Consider the following 22,662-nt stretch of genomic DNA (forward strand, 5'->3'; position numbering starts at 1 on the left):
CTTAGGTTAATAATGACTCCTTGATAGGAGGAACAGTTACCAACACAAAAGATGAAATTCTTTGGTCTCTCTTTTCAAGTTAACGCGTTCAATATACGCTCGTCTTATTGAGAGTAAGAACTGTAAAGTACTTGTTTATACCATATTTAGGGCCTCATATTTAGACCTCGTATAAATACTCGAGGGACTTCAATGTAATTATGTAATAAAGGAATGGGCAAATATGTAATAAGTGAGGAGTCGTTATTTTATAAAAAGACCCCTCACCCTCACAATTAGGGGAGGCCATTTCTGAGGCCAATTCTTAAGGCTCCTCACCCTTCTCAACGCTCTCACTTTCATAGCTATCTCTCTCCCTCACTTCTTAGAGAAATACAATACAATCAGTGTGGATGTAGCCCAAACATTGGGGTGAACTACGATATATCTTGTGTTATTTACATTTCTTGCAGATTCACGGTCGGATTTACGTTGTTTCAAGACCTCCGGTTTTGTGCATCAACATTTGGCGCCGTTTGTGGGAAACGACACGAAAAGCTATGTCGGTTCTCTTTCATTTTTTCACCTCCACCGTGAATCTGCAAAACCACAAAAAACCCAGAAACAAAAAATAAACCTACTCCGTGTCTGCTTTCTTTTATTTTGGGTACATTCTACTCTGTATATTTCAATAAAAAAATAAATAAATAGAAGTTTGCCTCCACCAACTGAGAAATTAGACTTAGAACAACATCAAAATCTGCAAGTCCGCTGTGAAACAGAAAAGGTGTGGATGTGCTATTATTTCCGGCGAAGAAGTAGCTTCGAGAAGCGAACAACACCACTGCCCTCCTGATTTACTCACAACTCCCCACATGGCGCAGTCACAGTCAGAGCAACCTCCCAGTTCGGCCTCCGATTCCGAACCCGACGACCCCTGCTTTCTCTCCACCCACACGATCCCAAACCAAAACCCCAAGCTCCTCCACCTGTCATTCGATTGCGTGCTGCACAAGCTTTATGTAGACGATTGGAAGTGGGAGCTGGCGGAGTTCAGTGTCAAGAAACCTGACGAAGTTATAATCGACGCGCCAGAGGCAATCGAGCGTCTGCACAATCAGACTTCCATGTTGCAAGTGGTTTCGGAGCTGAGAATCAAGATCTATGGAAGTAGATGATTCCGGGACCTCCAACTCCTCCGTTGTCAATGCCAACGAAGCTTCGACTCTAGGTAATGCCAGAGATGAAGACTCCACTGCGGCAACTTGCTAGTCAGATCTGGAACAAACGAAAACGGTTATAGACTTTCATGAGTATTTTCCTTCCTTCTCTCTTTTTCTCTTTCTCTATTTCTGTGTGAGATATTACATCCTAACTTAAGCCATGGATTCGAAAGATGAAAAATTGAAGCTGATGAGCAAACGTAAAAGCAGAATGATGCGAAAAGTTACTCGGGGGCCTCCGTATAAAGATCCGCATGGAGATCCGCCTAAGTATGGTACATCCCGTGAAAAAGATGCAGGGAAGTATGGTACATCCCGTCCTCATAGAAATCCACCCCCTCCACCGATTGCTCTCTCCGCTGTGAAACACCAGGTTTTGGTAAAAGAGTCTTGCAAGTGAGCTCATTCGAAACTCCACGATCATGGCTCTGCTGACCCGAGCCCGCATCCCTCTCTAACTCTCGGCCCAGCGAGCTCTCTCTCTCCACATCACCGTTCCCTCCCTCTCATCCTGTGCCCCATCCGACTCCACTCTCGCCACCTATGCCCGTCTTGCCAATCTCGATGGCTTCCATACCCAACCCCTGAGACATTTTCTACTGAAGCAACATGGTCTTTGCGTGTGGAATTTGGGTTCAGTGAATCTAGGGAATATTCTTGGATGGTAACATCTTGTCATCTGGTTCAGTGTGCCGTCCCCTTTAATCATTGCCTTCAATGAGCAAAAGCAAGAAAATCATCAACTAGCTCTGAGAAAGCAAAAGTGGAATAAAAGAAAGAGGAAAGTGCTGGAGAGTAACATGCAATCCGCTGTCAAGTGGGTCGTCCACTGCGCCTACGCAGAAAAAGAAAAAGGGGGAGGAAGGAGATTAGAATAAAGAAAAAGAAAAACATCATGATGTTGGTGAGAGAATATTTTAGAAAACAGAAACAGAAAGCAAAGCAAAAAGCAAAAGAGAAAACAAAAGAGAAAGCAAAAGCAAGAAATAAACACCCCACCAGAATGATGTGGTTTACTTTTCTTGTTTCTAAATGGTGTAAATTATTTTTTATCTTTCGGAGACATCTGTATAAACCCCATCAGAGGGTAAAAAAAAAAAAACGGCAAAGCCCAAAATAAATGGGCTGGAATGTTATGTAGAGGGCGAAGGCCCATAAGCTCAAAACAGCTTCAACCATGCGATCAAAAGTACGCCCAGTACTCCACAATTATTTGGCAACCTGCCACTATTACCACCAACCAGGTGATAAAAAGTACGCCCAGTACTTCCAAAATTATTCGGCAACCCGCCGCTATTATCACCAACCATGTGACCAAAAGTACGCCCAGTACTCCAAAAATTATTCGGCAACCTGCCGCTAACCAGGTGATGAAATGTACAACCCGTACTCTAATATCATTTGGTAACTAGTCATTCATGCCACCAACCAGGTGATCAAAAGTACGCCCAGTACTTCAAATCATACATGAGCATTACTCATATCAATCATACATAAACATTCATGAGCATTACTTATGTCAATCATACATAAACATTCATGAGCATCACTCATGTCAACATCCATGAGCATCACTCATGTCAATCAACATAAACATTCATGAGCATCACTCATGTCAATCAGCTTCAAAAGCTTTATTTACAGAGCTCTAACTTCAAAAGCTTTATTTACAAAAGCTCCAGCTTCGAAAGCTTCATTTACAGAGCTCTAGCTTCAAAGCTTCACTTACAAAGCTTCAGTGCATGGTATACAAATACCGTCTTCGAACAACCGCCATTTCGGCCCATACATGGATTCAATTTGAAGTCTCCAGCCAACATACTCTATTGATCAAAGACTTGGGGGACTACACTATACACCATTTATTGGGCCTCAACTGGGCCTCATGAAAAATACTTAGGGGATTATAGCCCATTATTTATGTATTGAGGACCGAGCCCTTATTCTATAAAAGGGACTCCCTCACCACCATTAGAGAGCATCAACTCTAGCCCATATTTATGTATTGAGGAGCGAGCCCTTGTTCTATAAAAGGGACTCCCTCACCATCATTAGAGAGCATCAACTCTAGCACATTATTCATGTATTGAAGAGCAAGCGCTTATTCTATAAAAGGGACTCCCTTACCATCATTAAAGAGCATCGCTGCCTACTGAGCAACCGCCTCGTCGCGAGCATCAACTATAGCCCATCATTCATGTAATGAGGAGCGAGCCCTTATTCTATAAAAGGGACTCCCTCACCTTCAAACGCCACAAGCCGAGCCAACCAAGGCATCATAAGCCACGAGCCGAGCAACCTCGCAGCGTGTGCTACTTCTAGTTGAACATCATTTCAGATTGAGCACCGCCTCATATCGAGCATCAGTTCAATACAACATCTAGTTACCTCGGCCCACACATGGACTGAATTTCAAGTCTTCAGCCAAAATATTCTCTTGACTGAAGACTTGGGGGACTACTGTTTATACCATATTTAGGGCCTCATATTTAGACCTCGTATAAATACTCGAGGGACTTAAATGTAATTATGTAATAAAGGAATGGGCAAATATGTAATAAGTGAGGAGTCGTTATTCTATAAAAGGACCCATTACCCTCACAATTAGGGGAGGCCATTTCTGAGGCCAATTCCTAAGGCTCATCACCCTTTCAACGCTCTCACTCTTAGAGATCTCTCTCTCCCTAATTTCTCAGAGAAATACAATACAATCAGTGTGGACGTAGCCTAAACCTTGGGGTGAACCACGATATATCTTGTGTTATTTACATTTCTTGCAGATTCACGGTCGGATTTACGTTGTTCCAAGACCTCCGATTTTGTACATCAACAGTACTCAAAGAAGATTGAAGCACGAACTCATTCATGATGAATTCTTCTACAATGAAGATTGAAGCACGAACTCATTCATGATGAATTCTTCTACAATATGAACTGATATTAATCTATGTTATTTTTAATTAGACATTCTGACTAGTAGACCGTGATTTAATAATTTTATTAGTTTCAATAGTGCTAATGATGTCTGTATTACGCTTTCTGTTGGATTTCTTCTCTTAAAATTTCTAATGATTTCACTTAATATTCACGTCCAGTAAGGGCTGATTTTGTATTGATGTGCTTTAAAAAAAAAATTGTTTCTGTTGTGCTGTGAAAATAAGCTCATTTTTGCTGCTTCACGTTTTTAGCTTTTTTCACCTAAAACTGTGAAAATAAGCTATTTTTAAATATTTACCAAATACCTTTTTAAGTTTAATTTTTTTTTTTTTATGCACACTTTTTATAAAATTATCTTAGTACCGAACCAATACTAAATTCCACTTTTAGTTCATGGAGAGAGATGGATGAAGTGGAGGGGTTTTGGCACGTGCGTTGCCACGTTCTGCGCTCTAGTTTTTCCCAAAAATTTCAACAACAAAAGAAAAACTCAATTTCAAACCCAAAAATGGCACAACTCCCTCCCGGGCTCTTCGACCCGCCTTTCAAAAACCGCCAAATCACTCTCACTAAAAAGCACAATCCGTGCCAGCCCAAAAACGTGGAGTTTCGGACCGTAGATTCATACATCAGCAACGTCGCAGATTCACTTTTACAATACGACGCGGATCGACTCTCGCAGCCTTCGATAAGCATGTGCATCCAACGGCCCAGATAGCCCCCCGCCAACCCTTCAAAATACCAAAACCCAAACTCCCCACGATATAAATACCCAAAACCCGTCGGTCGATCAACCTACCAAATCAACTCCAATTTCTTACCCAAAAATTTTCCTGAGAAAATGACAGGACGAGGAAAGGGCGGCAAGGGATTGGGCAAGGGAGGTGCGAAGCGACATCGTAAGGTTCTGAGGGACAACATCCAGGGCATCACCAAGCCTGCTATTCGCCGTCTTGCTCGCCGAGGTGGTGTTAAGCGAATCAGCGGTCTGATCTACGAGGAGACCAGAGGAGTTCTGAAGATCTTTTTGGAGAATGTTATTCGTGATGCTGTGACGTACACCGAGCACGCCAGGAGGAAGACTGTGACCGCCATGGATGTCGTGTATGCTTTGAAGAGGCAGGGAAGGACCCTATACGGTTTCGGGGGTTAAATTGGGAATTTTATGTCATTATTTTGGGAATTAGGGTTAGGTTTGCTTAGGATCTGGGCTTTAGATCTTTGGGTTTAATTTGTATTTTGTTGGTAACGGTTAGTGTTTATGTAATTTGTAATCTTATTTTGAAGTAATATAAGTTCGACCTGTTAGTAAATCTTTGCCTTATTTTATTGCTGTCAATTTCTTTTGTTTTTGTGGTTAATTTCTTCTGTGAAATCTGTTTGGTTGCCGAGAAAATCACGAGTAGAGGGAAAGTATATTGGTGTTGATAAGGATTCCATTCTTAGGTGTTCTTCTGAGAAAATAATTGGAGCAGTGTGAAAGTTTATTGGAGATAAAGTTGTTAGATTACTACCCCAATAAAGCAAATTATTTAAACTCAGTTTTGAATTTAAATTTAACATGTGGGTGTGCAATTTGGAACGGACAGAGATCTCAGCCGGAATTTTCCCACTAAGTTTTAAGAATTTGGAGATTTGAACTTTTAAAATTTAATTCAACGGTTACAATTATTATTATTGAATGATTTTTTGTTTGTAGTCGTTGGATTAAATTTCAAGGGTTCGGATCATTGGATCCTTAGGATTTGATGGGGTGAGATCCGGCTGGTATCTCTGTCCATTTGGAAAAAAAATTAGGGTTTCTTATTTCAAATGGGTTTAGGGTTTAGGGTAGTGGCTGACCGGACATTATCTTTTCTTGGATTGGAAGCCAATCATATTTTTTTTTAATTTTTGGACAAAGGGAAGCCAATCATATCTCAAATTGTGGTTCTTGGTCGAAAATTCTAGATACATCGTGAGTATAAAAAAAATATTAAAGGGGAGCTGACGAAAATTTTTATTTTGAAATTAAAATTTTAATTGTTTTACTGCTTGAACTATTTTTCAATTATTCTATTATTACGGACGTTAACAATTTAATTAGGATGAAAATAATATCGTGGTGCAAATTTTTCTTTGAAAGAAAAAATAGAATAGATGGCAAGTGATTAAATCAAATGTCATAGATTCATAATAATGTCCTAGACTAGCAAAATTGATTGCAATTGCCTCTTAGAGTAATTTAGAATTTGTCAAAAGATAATACCAAATTTCTTGTAAAAATATTTGCAAAAATAACTTTACGAACACTCACTTTAGTAAATTAAATACAAAATAACCTTACTATTTTGTTCAAAGCCTTAAACTCAGGTGCCCTCATTTTGTTTCCCCACGTTTTTTTGCTCTTGCATGACGGCATAGGTTCGAACCCCGTCGGTGACTAATCTAACATTTAACTTACTAACGCTATCGTTTCACTAAAAAATAAAAATAAAAATAATCGAGACGAAATTGTTAACCGTGGCTAAATATATAAATAGCTTCTTCAGCGACAAACATCATCTTATAAACATCACAAAAATTATTTTAGCTATTACTTTATATTTTCTCTATTTATAATTTAATTTTAAAATTTTAATAAGCACATAATTTTAAGAGTCACTTTCCAGTTCCTACCATCCCTCTCACAAGTCACATGGTAGTGGATGAGGATCTTCTCCCGATTTTTTTGTGAGGATCTTAGGATGCTCACATCAAGACTGTTTATCGTATATTATACGGTCAGTTTTCATTAAGTATTAGTTGTGTTTAATCTGAAATGAAAAATTCAAAATAATTTATAACCGCATAATGTATGATAAATGGTTAAGATGTCTTACAATTTGAATTTGGATGGAATCCAAATCCGTCATCGTGACTCATGTGACAATTTTTAAAATCACTTTTAAAAGACTCAGAGGCCGCCACGTGTAAAGACGACGTGGATTTTCTGATGGCACCAAACGTCGACTCCAGAAAGGTCACAATTAAAGCCCAAAGATCACGCCCGCCTATTTCCGGAAACTTTGAGCCTCTACTATTTTAGTGGCACCTGAACCACCGGTCCACCGGTGGAGGGCCTCCACATATCACCCCATCCCGAAACTCTTGGCACCGTCAAATTTACCGCGCCATTTTGCTCGGTCTTCCTCGGGTTTCCGGTATGGGTGTGCCGAGCGACGACGTCGTTGTGATCCAGAAAGGAAGGCGGCCCGGCGAGCCCTGCATCATCACCGTCAATTGCCCGGACAAGACCGGCCTCGGGTGCGATATTTGCAGAATCATCCTCGATTTTGGCCTTCTAATAGAAAAAGCAGGTACTTTCTGCAAACTTTTAATCTCATTTTTTTAACATAACAATCGAGCAATTGTATATGATAGTGATTTATGCTGTTTAGAAATTAATTTTTATTTTTTTCAGTTCCATCTTCCATGTGGATTTTTGTCTTTGACTAATCTTGTGGATTAGTGATAATTAGTTGTGTTTAGGGATTAATGTGATTCAATTTGTGTGTTAATTTGAATGCTCATGTGTTTTTGTGGGGTGAAATTTGTTGGTGTAGATTTTTCGACTGATGGGATATGGTGCTACATAGTGTTATGGGTGTTTCCGGATTCCAGCTCCCCAGTTGTGAAATTGTCAAATTTGAAGAACCAGCTACAATCTGTATGCCCATCATGTTCAGTGCCGTTTTACTTGTACCAGCAGGCCACAAGATCGTCGTCCTCACCAGTTTATCTGTTGACGTTTCTTTGCCTCGACCGCAAGGGATTGTTGCATGGTAACGGAAATTTGCCACACCTCCATTGCTTAATTGTTTTGAGGTAGTTCTGACTTGTAATTCAATGTTGCCTTAACTTTGTTTCTTTTAGATGTTACAAAAACTCTCTCAGAGCTTGAGCTTTCGATTCAGCGAGTGAAAGTTACGACAACCCCAGATGATAGGGTCTTGGACCTCTTCTTTATAACAGATAACACGTGAGTTTTGCCTTGGGACTTCTAATTTTGGTTTTGTCATTGTTTTTAATTTGAGGATTTGAGAAATTTTCTTGATTATTGTTAAATTTGTTCTTATTACGTAAAAAATGAATTTCTGACTGCATTGACATAATGTCTTAAAGGTTCAACGATTTTCGGTCACTAAATCGCTCACTTTGGACAAAAAGTTTTACAGTTTCTATATTCGTCTTTTGTTTGAACTCTTTACTGAATTGTGCTGCCTTGGAGTTTTTTACATGGTTAATAAATGACAAATTATTCAAGTCCTACATGACATAGCTTATCTAGAGCTAATACTATGGAAACCATGGTTTTTCTTTGTTATCATTTGGACAAGCGTGCCGTCCCATTATCTCTCTCTTGCTGAACTTCCATGTTTTGATCGCTTCTCAAACATGTCATTGTTGTAAATGTTTTGGTCGTTTCTTTCTTGGTCATTAGATGATTTTATTAAATGTAACAAGTCAGTTAAGGTGGAATCTTGATGCTATTTATAATCGAGATGACCTACATTCTCATTTCAGGGACCTTTTACACACAAAGGAACGCCAAGATGAGACAATAAAACAATTGCGTGATGTTTTGGGTGAGTCATGTATCAGCTGCGAACTTCAGCTGGTAGGTCCCGAATATGAATCCCTCCATGGAATCCCTTCCCTTTCTCCTGTGGTGGCTGAAGAGCTATTTAGATGTGAGTTATTGGATAAAGAAACCCGGTCTCAAGCTCTTAGCCCAGATATGACAAAGTTGAAGAAAACCAATGTGACCATGGACAATTCTTTGAGCCCTGCTCATACATTACTTCAAATCCACTGTGCTGACCACAAAGGTCTCTTGTATGACATTCTGAGAACTTTGAAAGACTGCAATATCAAGGTAGAAATTCTTCTCTTCCCCTACACTATTTTGCCAGAGAACATCAATGTATTTTTTTTTAGTTTAGAATACTTTGTAGTATTAGTTTGGTTAGCCTATGTCAGAGCCTACTGGTTCTGGAACGGGAGATGACAGAGATTTTACTTGTTGCCGCTCCTAGTTGATAGGTTTCCCTACATGGGAATGAAAATGGATCTCGAGTCTTGACCTCAACCCCGAGAAGGGGTGATGAGAAAAGAATGGTCTTACTTTTCTGAGAGGTTATTATTCTCACCAAAGAAAAAAATAATGGGAAATGGGGGTAAGGCTAGCCGACATTCACCTCTCCCAGACCTTGCGTAAAGCGGGAGCCTTGTGCACTGGGTACGACCTATCCATATGCAGAACCGCAGATGATTGCTTTTTGGTCCTATACATCTTGGTGATACATCTAAATATGACTTGCCTGCACTTGTAATGTTGGGTCTAATTCTTTCTTTTCCTCTGTAAGCTACATATAAGGATTTATTCTATCCTTGCCAACTTATGATGATTGGCAGTTTTGTTAGTAGTTTTCTAATCCAAAATCTCTTCTTGTTCAGATAGCTTATGGTAGAATTTCTCCAAATATTAAAGGCTATCGCGATTTAGACCTATTCATTCAGCAAAATGATGGGAAAAAGTTTGTCGATCCCGATAAGCAGAGTGCACTGTATTTGCGGTTGAAGGTGGAGATGCTTCACCCATTACGTGTTATCATTGCAAACCGAGGGCCAGATACTGAACTGTTAGTTGCTAATCCAGTTGAGCTATCTGGAAAGGGAAGACCACGAGTTTTCTACGATGTTACAACTGCTCTAAAAACACTTGGGATATGCATTTTCTCTGTAAGAAAACTCCGCAACAAGTTAAAAGTTATTCAGAATTACCAAATCTTTTGTGAATTACTAACTCAAGTAAATACTTGCACTTCTTGGCGTATTTACCAAATCCATTTTCGTAACACTTTTAACAGTTTGTTGTCTCGTCTTTCAGGCCGAAATCGGGAGGGTAGCGGCATCAGATCGTGAATGGGAGGTGTATACCTTTTTGCTGGAAGAGAACCACAACTTTCAGTTATCAAATATGGTAGCTAAGAATCAGATTGCAGATAGAGTTAGAAGAACCTTGATGGGCTGGTGAGTAGATAGATTTTACCATCTTTCTACCCCTCAGCGTATTTTGGGCTTATAATATTTAAAGATGTATAACCCATATGATGTTTTTGCAAGTGTGTTGATTCCCATTGTGAATGCCTTTTTCAGATGTAAATCATAGTTTTCTGGTCATAGATGAACTTGGTGAGTGTAGACGGAGAACAATTTACATGAAACGAGTTTATTATCATTGTGGGTCTAATATTGGATTGACATCTGGAGAAAAATTAACACATGGTAATGCATTATTAGATTAGGACGCCACATCGCAGTATACCCGTTTTGTGTAAGATTTTCTAGAGTGGGTGGGCAAATATAAGTTCGTTTCATAGCGTACCCATTGGGGGACTGATTTCTACACTCCCCTTATCCTTTTTAGACATTGGATGAAAGAATTAAAATCATGAAATGAATTAACAAGGAAGTCTTAAGAGGTAAAAAGGAAAGTGTGAAAATTACTCTTACCCAAAATCTCAAAAAGGGAAAGAATTTTCGTCATCGGTGAAAAAAAGTTGACCTATTAAGAGCATTTTCTTAAAGAATAATTGCTTAATGTCTCCATATGATGGTACTTTGCGAGGACGTTATTCAATGTTGTTAAAAACATCATGAATACAATCACATAAATTATATTTGACATTAGATGGTGATTGTAGTACGTGCATGCAAGTATTGTAGTCAGTCCCACAAAGTATAAGATAAATACAAGTACTACATACATGGTACATATAGAGTGCCCCCTGGGGACATCTTGGGTTATAAATGATCTTTGAAGTATTGGAAAATCATAGTATAGGACCCTTATGTTATAATCTCATCAATGTCGTCCTTCACCTCATTCGTTGACATGCTCATCTATGTTGTCATTGTAGTCTCATTTTGTCAAAATTACCAATAATTTTCGAACACGGAACACATAGCCCTGACGTCATACCCTCACACTTCTCACTCGTATCAAATGGAGGACATGGCAAGCCATTCTTGTTCAAAATCCTGCCAAACGAAGATGAGACTATAATGACCCATCCAAAATTGTTCATCTCCGCTCCTTAATACGACACAAAATAATTTGCCACTTCATTAGAGGCCCTTCCAATCTCTCAAGAGAAAAGAATTTCACAAAAGCAACCAGATTTTAATCCTCGAAATATGGGTTCTATCTAAATAATTACCAAAATTTCATAATTTTCCTTACAATGCTAACAAAACCAAATTGACAAAAATAAACCACAATGATAAGAATTGAAATTGAGATAGAACACACTTACCAAAATTCCTTTTAAACTACATAATATGCGGAAGATACCTTAGCCTTTTGGCATTCTTTTTTTTTCCTTTCTTTTCTCAGTCCAAAGAAAAGAACAAAAAAAAAGAGATGCCAAATGACTGAAATTGCGTCTATTGTTGCCGAACGTAAGGCCTGACTTCTAAATAGTTATAAATACTACACTCATAAAGTAAATTTTTACTTAACATTTAACCGGAGCATGAATTCTTTTTATAAATTGGTAGAGAGCCGTGTTTTTACTTATTTCCGATGTGGAACTAATTATTCTCATATAGTTGTTACATCACGAGCATCTTCTTCAATGTGAGGCTGTCCTTGCAATTGGGTTGAACTGTCTTGTTGCCAAAAGAAAATGGCTCTCAGTGGCGGATCCAGGAATCTTACCCCAAGGGGTCGCAGTGTAAAAGTTCAAATAAAAATTTAGGATGGAAAAACATATTGAAAATGAAATCATAGTACTTTCATTCATAATTCACAATGGAAATAATATTACAAACTATAATTGTCCACGACGAGGTTTCATATTTTGAAAACGAAGCATTATAGTTTCATTTTCAATACAAGCAAAAATATCTCTCTCAATATAAACAAGCAAGCTATCTCTCTCAATATAAAAGTGGAGTGTATATGGTATTATAGTAAGAACTAGTAGTTTCAGTGCTGAACACTCAATAGTAGATTAACTGCTGATTAACGTGTTAATGCAAACTATAATTTTGGGTGGTATATACTACAAATAGAAACAACCATGATTTGATTCTTCAGAATTCGATTGTGCAGCATTAGCTAGAGCATGAGAGTTTTTGAGTTTTGACCGATATAGATTCATAATTGAAAAATGTAAATTAAAGAAAAAATAAATTACACATTGGTATTTACACACCCAAAAGGGTGTTTTTTTTTTTTTTTTTTGGTTTTTATTATTTTATTATTTTTGGTAAATACAACAAACCCAAAGGTTAAGAGATACAAGCAGTCGAAACTACATAAAACGAATGAAAGCATGATACAATCAAAACAAGGCAGTCCCAAGACAAGTATATGTGCTGCCAAAAAAGAAACTTGGAGATAGATGGGGAAAGACAGCAGACCCAGCCCCCTTGAACATGAGAAATCTTTTGCCAATCTTCGTCGATTTCGCACTAGATTCCCCTCTTCAATTGAGGACAATGCTCTATTTTAACTTCGAGTGGATGCATCCCTTCTGGTAGAGAAACCAATTTTGGACACTCACTAAGGTGAAGTATTCTAAGGGATGTGAAACTTGTCAACCACTCAGGTAATGCATCCAAGTTTTCACAATCCCAAATACACAAGACTCGTAGGGTGTTAGCAGCTCCCTGCAACCATTCGGGCAATGCCACCATCCTTGGTGCTGCCGCAATAGAAAATCTTCGGAGCCTCAATGGAATTAGTTGATAGTTTCCGTTCTCCAAATCAAGCTGCTCACAATTCCATATCAATAGAGTGTGTAATGTAGCAAGATAACTCATATCACGTGGCAAAGAGGTTAGATTACCACAATGCCAAATAGAAAGATACCGAAGTGATATCTTCCTCTTCCTGCCGAGTCTTCGTTCAGGCTTTTTGTCGAACAGTTGGCGTGCGAGTCCGACCCCGACGACCCCAGCTCCAAGAGGTCGCATATGGGAGCTTCAAGGTTGTTTCCATGGTTTCCAAGGGGTCGTGCGACCCCGACGACCCCACTGTGGATCCGCCACCAGTGAAGAAAATGAGAAGTAATTGGATGAAAGGTCGGAGCCCTTGCGGCTGCCCTGCCAACGATTGACGAGGCTTGCGCCCGCGTTAAGTGCAGCATACGACAAGGGGGCTCTCCTACGTGAAGCCCACCAAAGCCAAATGGCTCAGATTTGATACATTTACAGCGGTAGGATTTCCAACGATTTGTTGATTAGGACAGTTAAAAAAATTGAAAATTTTGATGCTGCACCATATGCGTTTTGTGGAGCCTCTGATTTTAAAAATTGAAAAATTCAACGGCCATAATTAATTCAATTCTAAAAAAAATATATATATTTTAAAAAATTCAAAAAACTTACAAAAATTCACAATTAAAAATCTTACAAAGTTTAGTACACTTTCAAATTAAACAAAAATTTACGCAATAATGACATGTGGAGGATAAGACGAAGAGAAAATTAGAAAAAAATAATATATATTTGTGAATAGTAATCGTTCTTATCCGTGCTCCTTCCAAATGGGTGAACTTGTACAAAGAGAATAACTTATTACCTACCCACCCATTGTGGGTAGGGTGTGCCCTTTGAGTCTAGTACCTATTCATTTTTAACAATTATTTGAGTGAAAAAAAAAAAAAAAAAAAAAAAACCTCTCTATACTTGTATAATAACATAAAATCTCCCGTGGAGTACAAAATCCGTTAGCACCAATTCATAATCTTCCACGTGTGTACATAAACAAATTAATGAAATTCGTAAATCTTTTAGGGCCATATTCATTTCTTTACTTCATCCAATTGATCTGATGATATTTCTTATCTTAAAATTTGGCGAGGTTTCAACTTTAAATCCCATCACGTCGTAATATATAAAAGAAAATAAATAGAGCTTCAGTCCTAACAGCACATGCCTATTTACAAGTGATTCAATCATACTCCAATGTGAATTGGCACGTAGAAAAAAATTTACACATAATAGTGCATTATTGGATTAAGACGCCACACTACAGTATACCCAGTTTATGTAAGTTTTTCTAGTGTAGGTGAGCAAATATAAGTTCATATCATAGCATACCCACGAGAGGACTGATTTTGACCTACCTGTTTTTCTTTCTATTCATTGTATGAAAGAGTTAAAAAAATCATGAAATGAATCAACAGTGAAGGGCTGGAGGTAAAAAGGGGAGTGCGAAAATTATTATATTACCCAAAAACGAAAAAAAGGGAAATAGTTTTCTTTATCGGTGCAAAAACATTTAACCTAATATAAGCAATTTTTAAAGAATAATGGCTCGTTTAAAAGTGCTTTTAAAACTGTTTTTTTTTGTGAAATTGATTATGGGTTCCAATTGCACTTTAAGTGCTTTTTGGAAAGAGCACATATACTTCTTGCAGAAAATACTTTAAGAGTTTTTTACAGGATCCTCTTGGATTTTTACTAGGGATTGATTTAAAAACATTTTCATAAAAAATGTTTTCAGTCATTTTAAAAGCACTTCCAAACGAGCCATAATTGAGTAATATCTCCACAAGAAAGTACTTTACGATTGCGAGGACCTTGTTCAGTGTTGTTAACAACGTCATGAATACAATCACTATCTCGACAGTTAGATAATAATTGTATTAAATACATATATTAATATAAATTATATTTGACTGTTAGATGATGATTATTGTAAATACATGCGAGTATAGTCAATTCCACAAAGTGGAAGATAATAATCATAATACACGACCTTTATGTTATAAACTCATCAATGTCGTCCTTCACCACATTCATTGACATGCTTATTTATGTCGTCCTTGTAATCTCAATCCGTCACAGTTTCCAATAATTTGTTAACACAAAATATAAGAACAATAATTAATTTTTAATAACTTTTTTAATACAAGCGAATTACTCGAATCTAGTCTAAGGAGAGGGGAGACGGTTTTTATTGCGAGACGGGTGAATTAATCACTAGAGCAATTCATCATTAATAAAAAAAAATATTTTAGATTCAAACATCTTTATCAAATAAGCAAAAATAAATTACTTTTTTTTTTTTTTGTAAAGCTGGAATTCGTCGCCAGGGCAAAAACGTCAAAAGAACAGAAAGCCAAATTGAAGGCGAACAAACAGACAGACATAACAGAAAGAAGGAAAGAGAAGTAGAAAGACACTGCTACACATAGCCCTCACACTTTCTCTCTCACTTCCATCAATTGGCATACATGAAAACCCATTCTTGTTCAAGATCTTTACATACGATGGGGGTCTAACAACCGAAGCAAAATCACTCCTCTCCGATCCTTGATCGAACGCAACATAATATGCCGCTTCATTAGATGCCCGATGAACCGAGGACCAGCTGCATGCTTGAACGACTCCCACATGTGGACAATTAAATTGGCAAAAATAAAACCACAATGACAATAGTTGAAATCGAGATAGAAAACACTTACCGAAATTCCATTTAAGCTAATTAATATGCAGACGACATTTTAGCATTTTGGCATCCTTTTTTCCTTCCCTTTCTTGGTCCAAAGAAAAGTACGAAAAAGAGATGCCAAATGACTAAATGGTGTCTACAGTTGTTGAACACAAGACATGACTTCTAAATAGCTATAAATACTATACTTATAAAATAGTTTTTGACTTAACATTTAACTGGAGTATAAATTCTATTTATACGTTAGTAGAGAGCCGTGTTTTTACTCGTTTCCGATGTGGGATTAACTATTCTTATAGGGTTGTTACATCATGAACATCCTCTTTGATGTGAGACTAACTATTCTTATACAGTTGATTGCTGCTGTATACTAGGTTGGGGTTATGGGGTTCTTTCAATAGGTTAGGGGTTGCAATAGGTTAGGGTGTGCCATGTCAACCTAATACTTATCAATTTTTAACTGTTATCTGGTGTCTGGTGAGTCCTTCTAGTACAAGATTCATTAGTCACTAATTCACAATTATTCACGAGTGTGCGTAAGCAAACTAATGAATCCGTTAACATTTTAGAGACATTAATTTCTTTTTGCAACCAAGTGATTCGATCATATTTCTCGTCTTAGAATTTGAAGGGGTTATAACTTTGAATCTTAGAATGTAATATAAAAGAAAAGCAAACGGAATATGTGCGCATATAGAAGTGGTCCAATCATACTCCACCGGTGAGCCATTTACATCCTCTCTCAAGCATGGTTTAAAATATCTATATAAGTGGAATATTGATATGCAAATTCATTGAAATATCGATGAATTATATCAATTATTGCATGTGTTTGATATCCCAGTAAATAGGATGATGAGTTTCTGCTCATTCGTTTTGAATTTAAAACTCCCTCATCTCTTAAATTATTGTAATGTTTTCGGACCCTTCCCCTCCTTTAATAATAATAAATTAAAAAATGTTGCCTCGATAGAAATTATGAAAATTTGCAATGAATATGTATACCAACTCATTCAAATTTAATTGAAATTAGAAAAACAAATTCAAAAGTTCAAAATATGTAATGGGTTCCGGTAAATTTTTTTATAGTGAATCGGTAAGTATCGTTGATATTCATTGATTTTCGTATATTTAGGGGGTGTAGTCAGACTGGGAATTGAGAGAATTTTTAGGGAACTTTAACGAAAAGCACCCGGTACTGTTCACTTTAATGAAAAACCACATTTTTACACGTCAATCCTGGTACTATTCACTTTACCCTTTATTTTGTCCTTATCATTAAAACTCAAAGTTTTCAAGCCCTTTTAATTAGTTTTCCTGAATTTTTATAGATTTTGATACGTGATGGATTTCATAGGATTATATAGACTTCTACAAAATCCTATAGATTTTGGAAGATTAGTATAACAAATTTCTATGGATTATGAAAGATTTTGTAGCGTTGAATCTTAACCATCAAATAAATCAAATGGTAATATATGCATATAGGTCATAAATCTAATCAAATAAAGCTGTTCATGCTCTGCATCTGCATCCCTTGGAGCCGAAAAAAAAGAAGTCAAGATTATCACATAAACCCAACTCCTCAAAGATCCCCAGTGCACCCATTTCCAATCCTACTTCCTCCCTCACTTTATTCTTATAATTTTCGTTGTCACATTATGTATTCAGGTATATAAGGGCTTGATTTAGTTATCCAAGAGTATTTTTAATATTTATTAATTAAACGAATTCATTCATGGTACTCAAAAAAAAAAACATAAATAAGCAAACATGCTCTCAACACATGAACCATGCCGCAAAAATAGCAGCAATTAGCAGGAGTGCCCAGCAGCAACGAAAACGTTGTAGACATGACGAAAAAATTGCAACCCAAGAACAAAAAATTAAAGAAAAAATCGCATAAAAATGATGCAACCCAACAACAAAAATTGAAGAAAAAAAATTGCAAAAATGAAGGAAGAAGATAAAGCAAAGAAAGTGGCTGGCAGTGAGAAGAAGAGGGGTCGTTTAAAAGTGGATCTGAAATCCTATGATGTGAGGTAGGATTCTATTTAGTTTTAGTTATATACTTCTTCTTTTCAAATCCCATAAAATCCACAATTTAATGAAATCCTACAAAATCTTTAATTTTTAAATACATCTAGATTTGGATGGACTTTAAAATTGACTTTTAAAATCTCCATTGACTACACCTAGATTTACATGGATTCTAAAAAGGAATTTTAACGAAAAATACCCGGTACTGTTCATTTAACAAAAAATCACATTTTTACACTAAAAAGTCAATCATGATACTATTCATTTTACCATTTATTTTGTTCTTATCATTAAAACTCAAAGTTTTCAAACTATTTTCATTAGTTTTCATTTCTAAGGGAACTTTAACGAATCCATTAAAATTCATTGGTTGATTACACTAGGATTTTAAAATCTTGTCAAATCTAAATTTGACTACACCACCCCCTTAGTTGACATAGGGTGAGGTTTGCATTTCACCATTGTTTCTATATCGATTTTCAATTTTTCGAATATTAACCAAAAGATCAATAATTTTGTGGATATATTAAACAAGTGGTCCCAAGCGACTCAATCATTCACACCCCATCCAATTATCCAACTTTTCATACCCAAAAAGGAAAAGGAAAAAGAAAATACTATATATGTAACAACGTGTGGTAAATCCGTACAGTCCAGCACTCGGCCTCGACCTCCATTGCCACCCACCCATCCACCACATTGTCTCCCGCCACGCAACGCCACGCCACATCACCACCGCCCCACTTTCCAATTTCCCCTTTTTTATTTTTAATTTAATTAAATAAATCCAAATAAATATTATTTTCCTTATTAAATTTAATTTTCATTGGCAAAGAGCAAAAAGCAGCTCCACTGTATCTCTCTCGTTCAATAATTACCGAGTTTACAACCGTATCGGTTTCGGTTAAGGCCGCGTTTGGATCTGAAGGATTTAGGGTTTCGGACTTAATGCTATTGCTATTCGGTCTGTACCAGAATGTCTCAAGCTTCTTCCTCGCCTCGAAGCTCTGCATATCTCGACGCACTGACGCAAGAGATCGAGAAGAAGCTCCAGCGGGTATATTAAACTCTTTGTTTCCCGTTTGGTTACTGAGAAAATCTAGGAAAATAATTGAATTAATGAATAATTGAATCAAATTCCTGCCACAGTTGACTCTGATTCAGTTATTTGAATTTAGTTGAGATACGGGTAATTAATTGTTCGATGTCAGAATTCGTAAATTAATTAAATTGTTGGATATCTGAATTTGTAAATTACTGTAAAAGTTTTTGAATTTTTTTCAGAATTTTCTTTCATACGGATTTTGCTCTGGTAATTATTATGCAAATGTTTGATTTGGGATTGTGAATAGAATGTTTGGATTTGGAGAGCGTTTGATTTAGGATTTGGGAGTTTATTAATGTGATTGCCAGCATAAGAAAAGGATTAGGGAAATTCAGGCCTAACTTGGTAGAGGTTTCTGTGTGTTTAATGTGTTGTAGGCGCTGGCTTCTCCGTCGCAGCGGCGGAATTTGTTGCAGGAGTTGTTTGCTGACATAGCTTTGGAGATCGATGAGCGAGCCAAAGGTGAGTGGAAATTCTCCATGGAGTTGTCTGTTTTCGGAATTGACATTCAAATGTTTTCAGTGATACTGCTGTAAGCCTGTAATTGGTTAGCATTTTAAAGTATAGTTTTTACTTTTTAGATATGATATAACTACTAGCAGTGATACTTAGGATCGGCTGAAAATGGTTTATTTAGCAGGATAGTACGTTCAATCGAAAGAATTATGAGAATACTATAAGAGCACAGTTGCATTGCGTTGCGTTACTACCTTGATAATGTATGTCAAATGAGTATTTACTACCACATACGCGTGGAACTAGAAGTGCTTCACAGGAACATTGATTATTCATTGATTAATTGCGGTCTAGTTTGTATGTTGTGGAAAGTCGTTTACAAGTGTAAGGCGTTACATGCAATATTTATGACTGGTGTTCTAATTTTTGGAATTCACATTGCATGTCAGAAATGATTCTCAGCAGGGAAGAGGATGCAATTTCTCCTGCTGAGGATGGCATTGAAGGTCAGCTTTGCTTTTATGATGTGCTCACTGATCACTATGTTCGGGTGCCTGAGAATGGAAAACGCATCCTTGATTTGATTGTCCAACTTTGGAGCCAGTCATTTGCATCTCATATTTTTGCCTTGTTGTTCCACAAATGGGTATGTCAACGCACACCCAGTGTATTGATCTTTTCCTTTCTATATTAAAGTCACCATTCTGGATACAAAATTCTCCTGGTTGGTGATTTGTTTTGAGAAAATCGTATTGTTTCTGTTTACTTTTGGAGCTTTCACCTATAAATCACGTGGATGAAGCATAACGCTGTAAATTGTATTTGTTAAACTGGAAAAGTATGTAGAATGGCCTTGAAAAGTTGTCAAACTCATTGAAATTGATTTGGAAGTTATCAACATTCTTTATTACCAAGTTATATTTTAAATGATTGACACAGTTGGTCTTCAGACATTCTATGAATGAAGTTTTTGTTCACATACTTGAAGCTGATTCTTACTTCTTAACTATGTTGCCTTAGTTAATCCACTGTGATGCCGAGAGGATTTAATATAGTTGTTTTGCCAGCTGTTTGAGGTTCAACTTGACAACTCTGAAGTACTTCTTCGTTACTCATCTGCTCTTGTTGAAGGTGCAACAAATGTTTTCTGGTACGAATATAAGTGCATGCTTGTTGTTTTTTAATGGTTGATTGGAGTCATTGGACTTACAAGTGGTTGTAGATGGCTTTGCAGTATTGTGACATGTCTATTGATTTTGTAGTGCCTTTTATTCACTTTTCAACGGGACTCCCATAGTTGAAATAATATGTAAAAACAGAATCTCTTGTCTCGTGTCCTTGTATATTTATGTATGTTTTTGTTCCTCCATAGTGTGATGTTAGGTAGGTGTTGCTTGTTCTGTGAAAATAAATTACGTGTCTTCGATTTCAAAAGCAGCAAAGATAGAAATGGACTTTTTTTTTTAAGGAACCTGGTATGACATGAAGAGTTTAATGGTATCTACCAAAGCTACTCTTGTGGACATGTGGAATGGTCTGTCTGCTTTGTTCCCATTGCCCAACTTTTTTTTTCTTTGGGCTGCTGCTGCTACTATCCATATGTGCTGACAAAATGGCAACTTAGGGTTATGAATTATGTTCCTTTTTTTATTTGAAATGGGAATTCCCCCATCCAAGGTTTCATTTGTTTCTTTCTGTTCTGTCTAGGAAACTTATTAATGGTACTGTGTGCAAATATGCAGGATTGATACTCAATCAAATGCAAGGCGATTCCAATCCCTCTTTTGTGTAAGAGCCATTTCACAGTTGAAATTTATATGCTTCTGTTGAAGAACTTTATGAAATATTTATTTCATTTTGTGTTTAACCCACCTTTTATTTCAGTATCTGCTTGAGGATGTTGCTTTGGAGCCCAAACGGTTAAATAAAATTCCTGTACAGGTCAGAGATTCCCTTTCCAATTTGACAGGGAACTTTTTTACTCGGTGTGGATAACTTCTAGCCATGATAGTGATTAAACAACCAATATCTATGTAGACACTTTTAAATTAACTTTAGAATTCTTCATTAATTCTCAGGTCCAGCGAGATCTATTTCTTTTACTCTCGAGGTTTATAATTTTTTATAACTCAGGTGGGTTTTCTGGTAATGCATCTTCAGCCTTTGAATTAAGAAATTGTAATTTGTCCAGTAATGTGTTGATTCATGCAGTTGACAAGCTCGACAGCTTCTTAAGGGAATTTCCTCATTTTCCGAACGCTTTTTTGATTGGTAGTTCAGCAGACTTCTTTGTTATTGAACTAGCAGATCAGGTCAAATTTGCAACACTCTCCGCAGCAGAACTTTTGCTTAGTTTTGTTCACACACTGCATTGATATTCATATATTAACAATCTAATATGTTCATATTTTCTTTACTGGTCAGCTTCAAAAACTGAAGGTGGAACCAGTATTGCTGCATTACCTTTCATACATAAAAGTTCTCCAGGGTAATATTCGAACCGTTTTTTTCAGGTTTAAGATTTAAGGAATTATGTGAACCTGGAATTACAGTCGCTTTGTGTTCTGCTTAATGTATTTCTAATTTAAAAGGAATGGAGCTGAGAATGGCCACAAGCACAAGGTTAAAGGCTTGTCTGTATAGCTTCACTTCTCCTGGAGGTCCAATGTACCCTACAAGAGCTGTTCGTCATGCGGCATGGGATGCATTAGATTTGCTTTTTCCTGTGAGTATATTATTATTACCTATCACAATTTTCTGGTTAAACTGGATAAATTTAGTGCAATCGTACTGTTATCATCTTAGTTATCCTAAATATTGTGCGTTATATAGATTATTTTATTGCCAAGGGGAGATCTTTATTGATAATTTGATGACTAACTCTGAGATAGAATAATCTATAGAGCCTTACATGATGCATTTAGGCGTCATCATGGGTTGTCGTGGCTTCAGATAGATTATACATGCATATTCAAGGACTTACCAGTGTCTTCCCATGACTCGATTCTGAGCATTCCGCCTTGTTTGCATGTGTGGGAGCATAACTCTGAGTCTATGGTGCAGGTTGGCAGATACCCGCGGCATCTCATAAGCCTGTTCTTCCGATTGCTATATCCATGGTACTGGCCCGCTTCTTGTTGGAATTTCGTCATGGATTGCGTAAAGGCGGTATTGTATTCTCTGTTAGGATTAATCTACTCAAGTTTGGGGAAGCTGAGAAAGCCAAAGTTTTAAAATGCTGCCAATTTCGAAAGATGTAGCCTGTAAAGTTAAAAAACTAAACCCCTAGGAACCGAAGCGCAAAGTTGTTTGTAGTGAATTGTATATGTGATTTTGTTCCCGTTTTGCCCTCTTTCGACGGAACCGAAATTGTTTCTTCTTAATTTTGATTGCAAACACTACTTTGGTTCATTGTTTGTTCCCCTTTTAGC

At 37.1% G+C, this 22,662-nt stretch overlaps 3 protein-coding genes and 2 long non-coding RNA genes across 8 annotated transcripts; 3 read left to right on the forward strand and 2 right to left on the reverse strand.

Annotated features, from left to right (window-relative positions):
* The first annotated feature begins 4,905 nt into the window (after window positions 1-4,905).
* On the forward strand, window positions 4,906-5,452 carry LOC103429982 (histone H4). Its single transcript, XM_008368110.4, has one exon. The coding sequence runs from the start codon at window positions 4,981-4,983 to the stop codon at window positions 5,290-5,292; it is 312 nt and encodes a 103-aa protein (XP_008366332.1). The 5' UTR covers window positions 4,906-4,980; the 3' UTR covers window positions 5,293-5,452.
* A 1,643-nt stretch (window positions 5,453-7,095) lies between these two features.
* Window positions 7,096-10,401, forward strand: LOC103429983 (ACT domain-containing protein ACR9-like). 4 transcript variants are annotated; one of them, XM_008368112.4, is made up of 6 exons: window positions 7,096-7,477; window positions 7,724-7,942; window positions 8,034-8,139; window positions 8,685-9,036; window positions 9,618-9,902; window positions 10,051-10,401. In XM_008368112.4, exons 1-6 carry the CDS (start codon window positions 7,324-7,326, stop codon window positions 10,195-10,197), a joined length of 1,263 nt encoding a protein of 420 aa, XP_008366334.2. In that variant the 5' UTR covers window positions 7,096-7,323; the 3' UTR covers window positions 10,198-10,401. The 4 variants fall into 4 exon arrangements, with proteins under 4 accessions (XP_008366334.2, XP_017186324.2, XP_017186325.2 ...); XM_017330835.3 differs by having other exon boundaries at window positions 7,136-7,477; window positions 9,618-9,971; XM_017330836.3 differs by lacking the exon at window positions 8,034-8,139 and having other exon boundaries at window positions 7,171-7,477; window positions 7,724-7,985; window positions 9,618-9,971.
* Window positions 10,402-11,214: 813 nt separating this feature from the next.
* On the reverse strand, window positions 11,215-11,612 carry LOC114819534 (uncharacterized). The gene is made up of 2 exons (XR_003766788.2): window positions 11,480-11,612; window positions 11,215-11,259 (listed from the first exon to the last, which is right to left on the reverse strand). It is a non-coding gene; the product is annotated as an uncharacterized lncRNA (long non-coding RNA).
* A 732-nt stretch (window positions 11,613-12,344) lies between these two features.
* LOC114819533 (uncharacterized) lies at window positions 12,345-13,403 on the reverse strand. Its single transcript, XR_011573168.1, has 2 exons — window positions 13,019-13,403; window positions 12,345-12,941 (listed from the first exon to the last, which is right to left on the reverse strand). It is a non-coding gene; the product is annotated as an uncharacterized lncRNA (long non-coding RNA).
* A 4,818-nt stretch (window positions 13,404-18,221) lies between these two features.
* On the forward strand, window positions 18,222-22,642 carry LOC103447733 (uncharacterized). The gene is made up of 11 exons (XM_008386926.4): window positions 18,222-18,727; window positions 19,153-19,237; window positions 19,681-19,877; window positions 20,299-20,381; window positions 20,974-21,019; window positions 21,116-21,172; window positions 21,310-21,364; window positions 21,443-21,543; window positions 21,656-21,719; window positions 21,823-21,956; window positions 22,295-22,642. The coding sequence occupies exons 1-11, from the start codon at window positions 18,647-18,649 to the stop codon at window positions 22,463-22,465; spliced, it is 1,074 nt and encodes a 357-aa protein (XP_008385148.1). The 5' UTR covers window positions 18,222-18,646; the 3' UTR covers window positions 22,466-22,642.
* The last annotated feature ends 20 nt before the right edge of the window (window positions 22,643-22,662 follow it).

This window comes from Malus domestica, chromosome 11, assembly GCF_042453785.1.
Source record: "Malus domestica chromosome 11, GDT2T_hap1".
NCBI classification, from domain to species: Eukaryota; Viridiplantae; Streptophyta; class Magnoliopsida; order Rosales; family Rosaceae; genus Malus; species Malus domestica.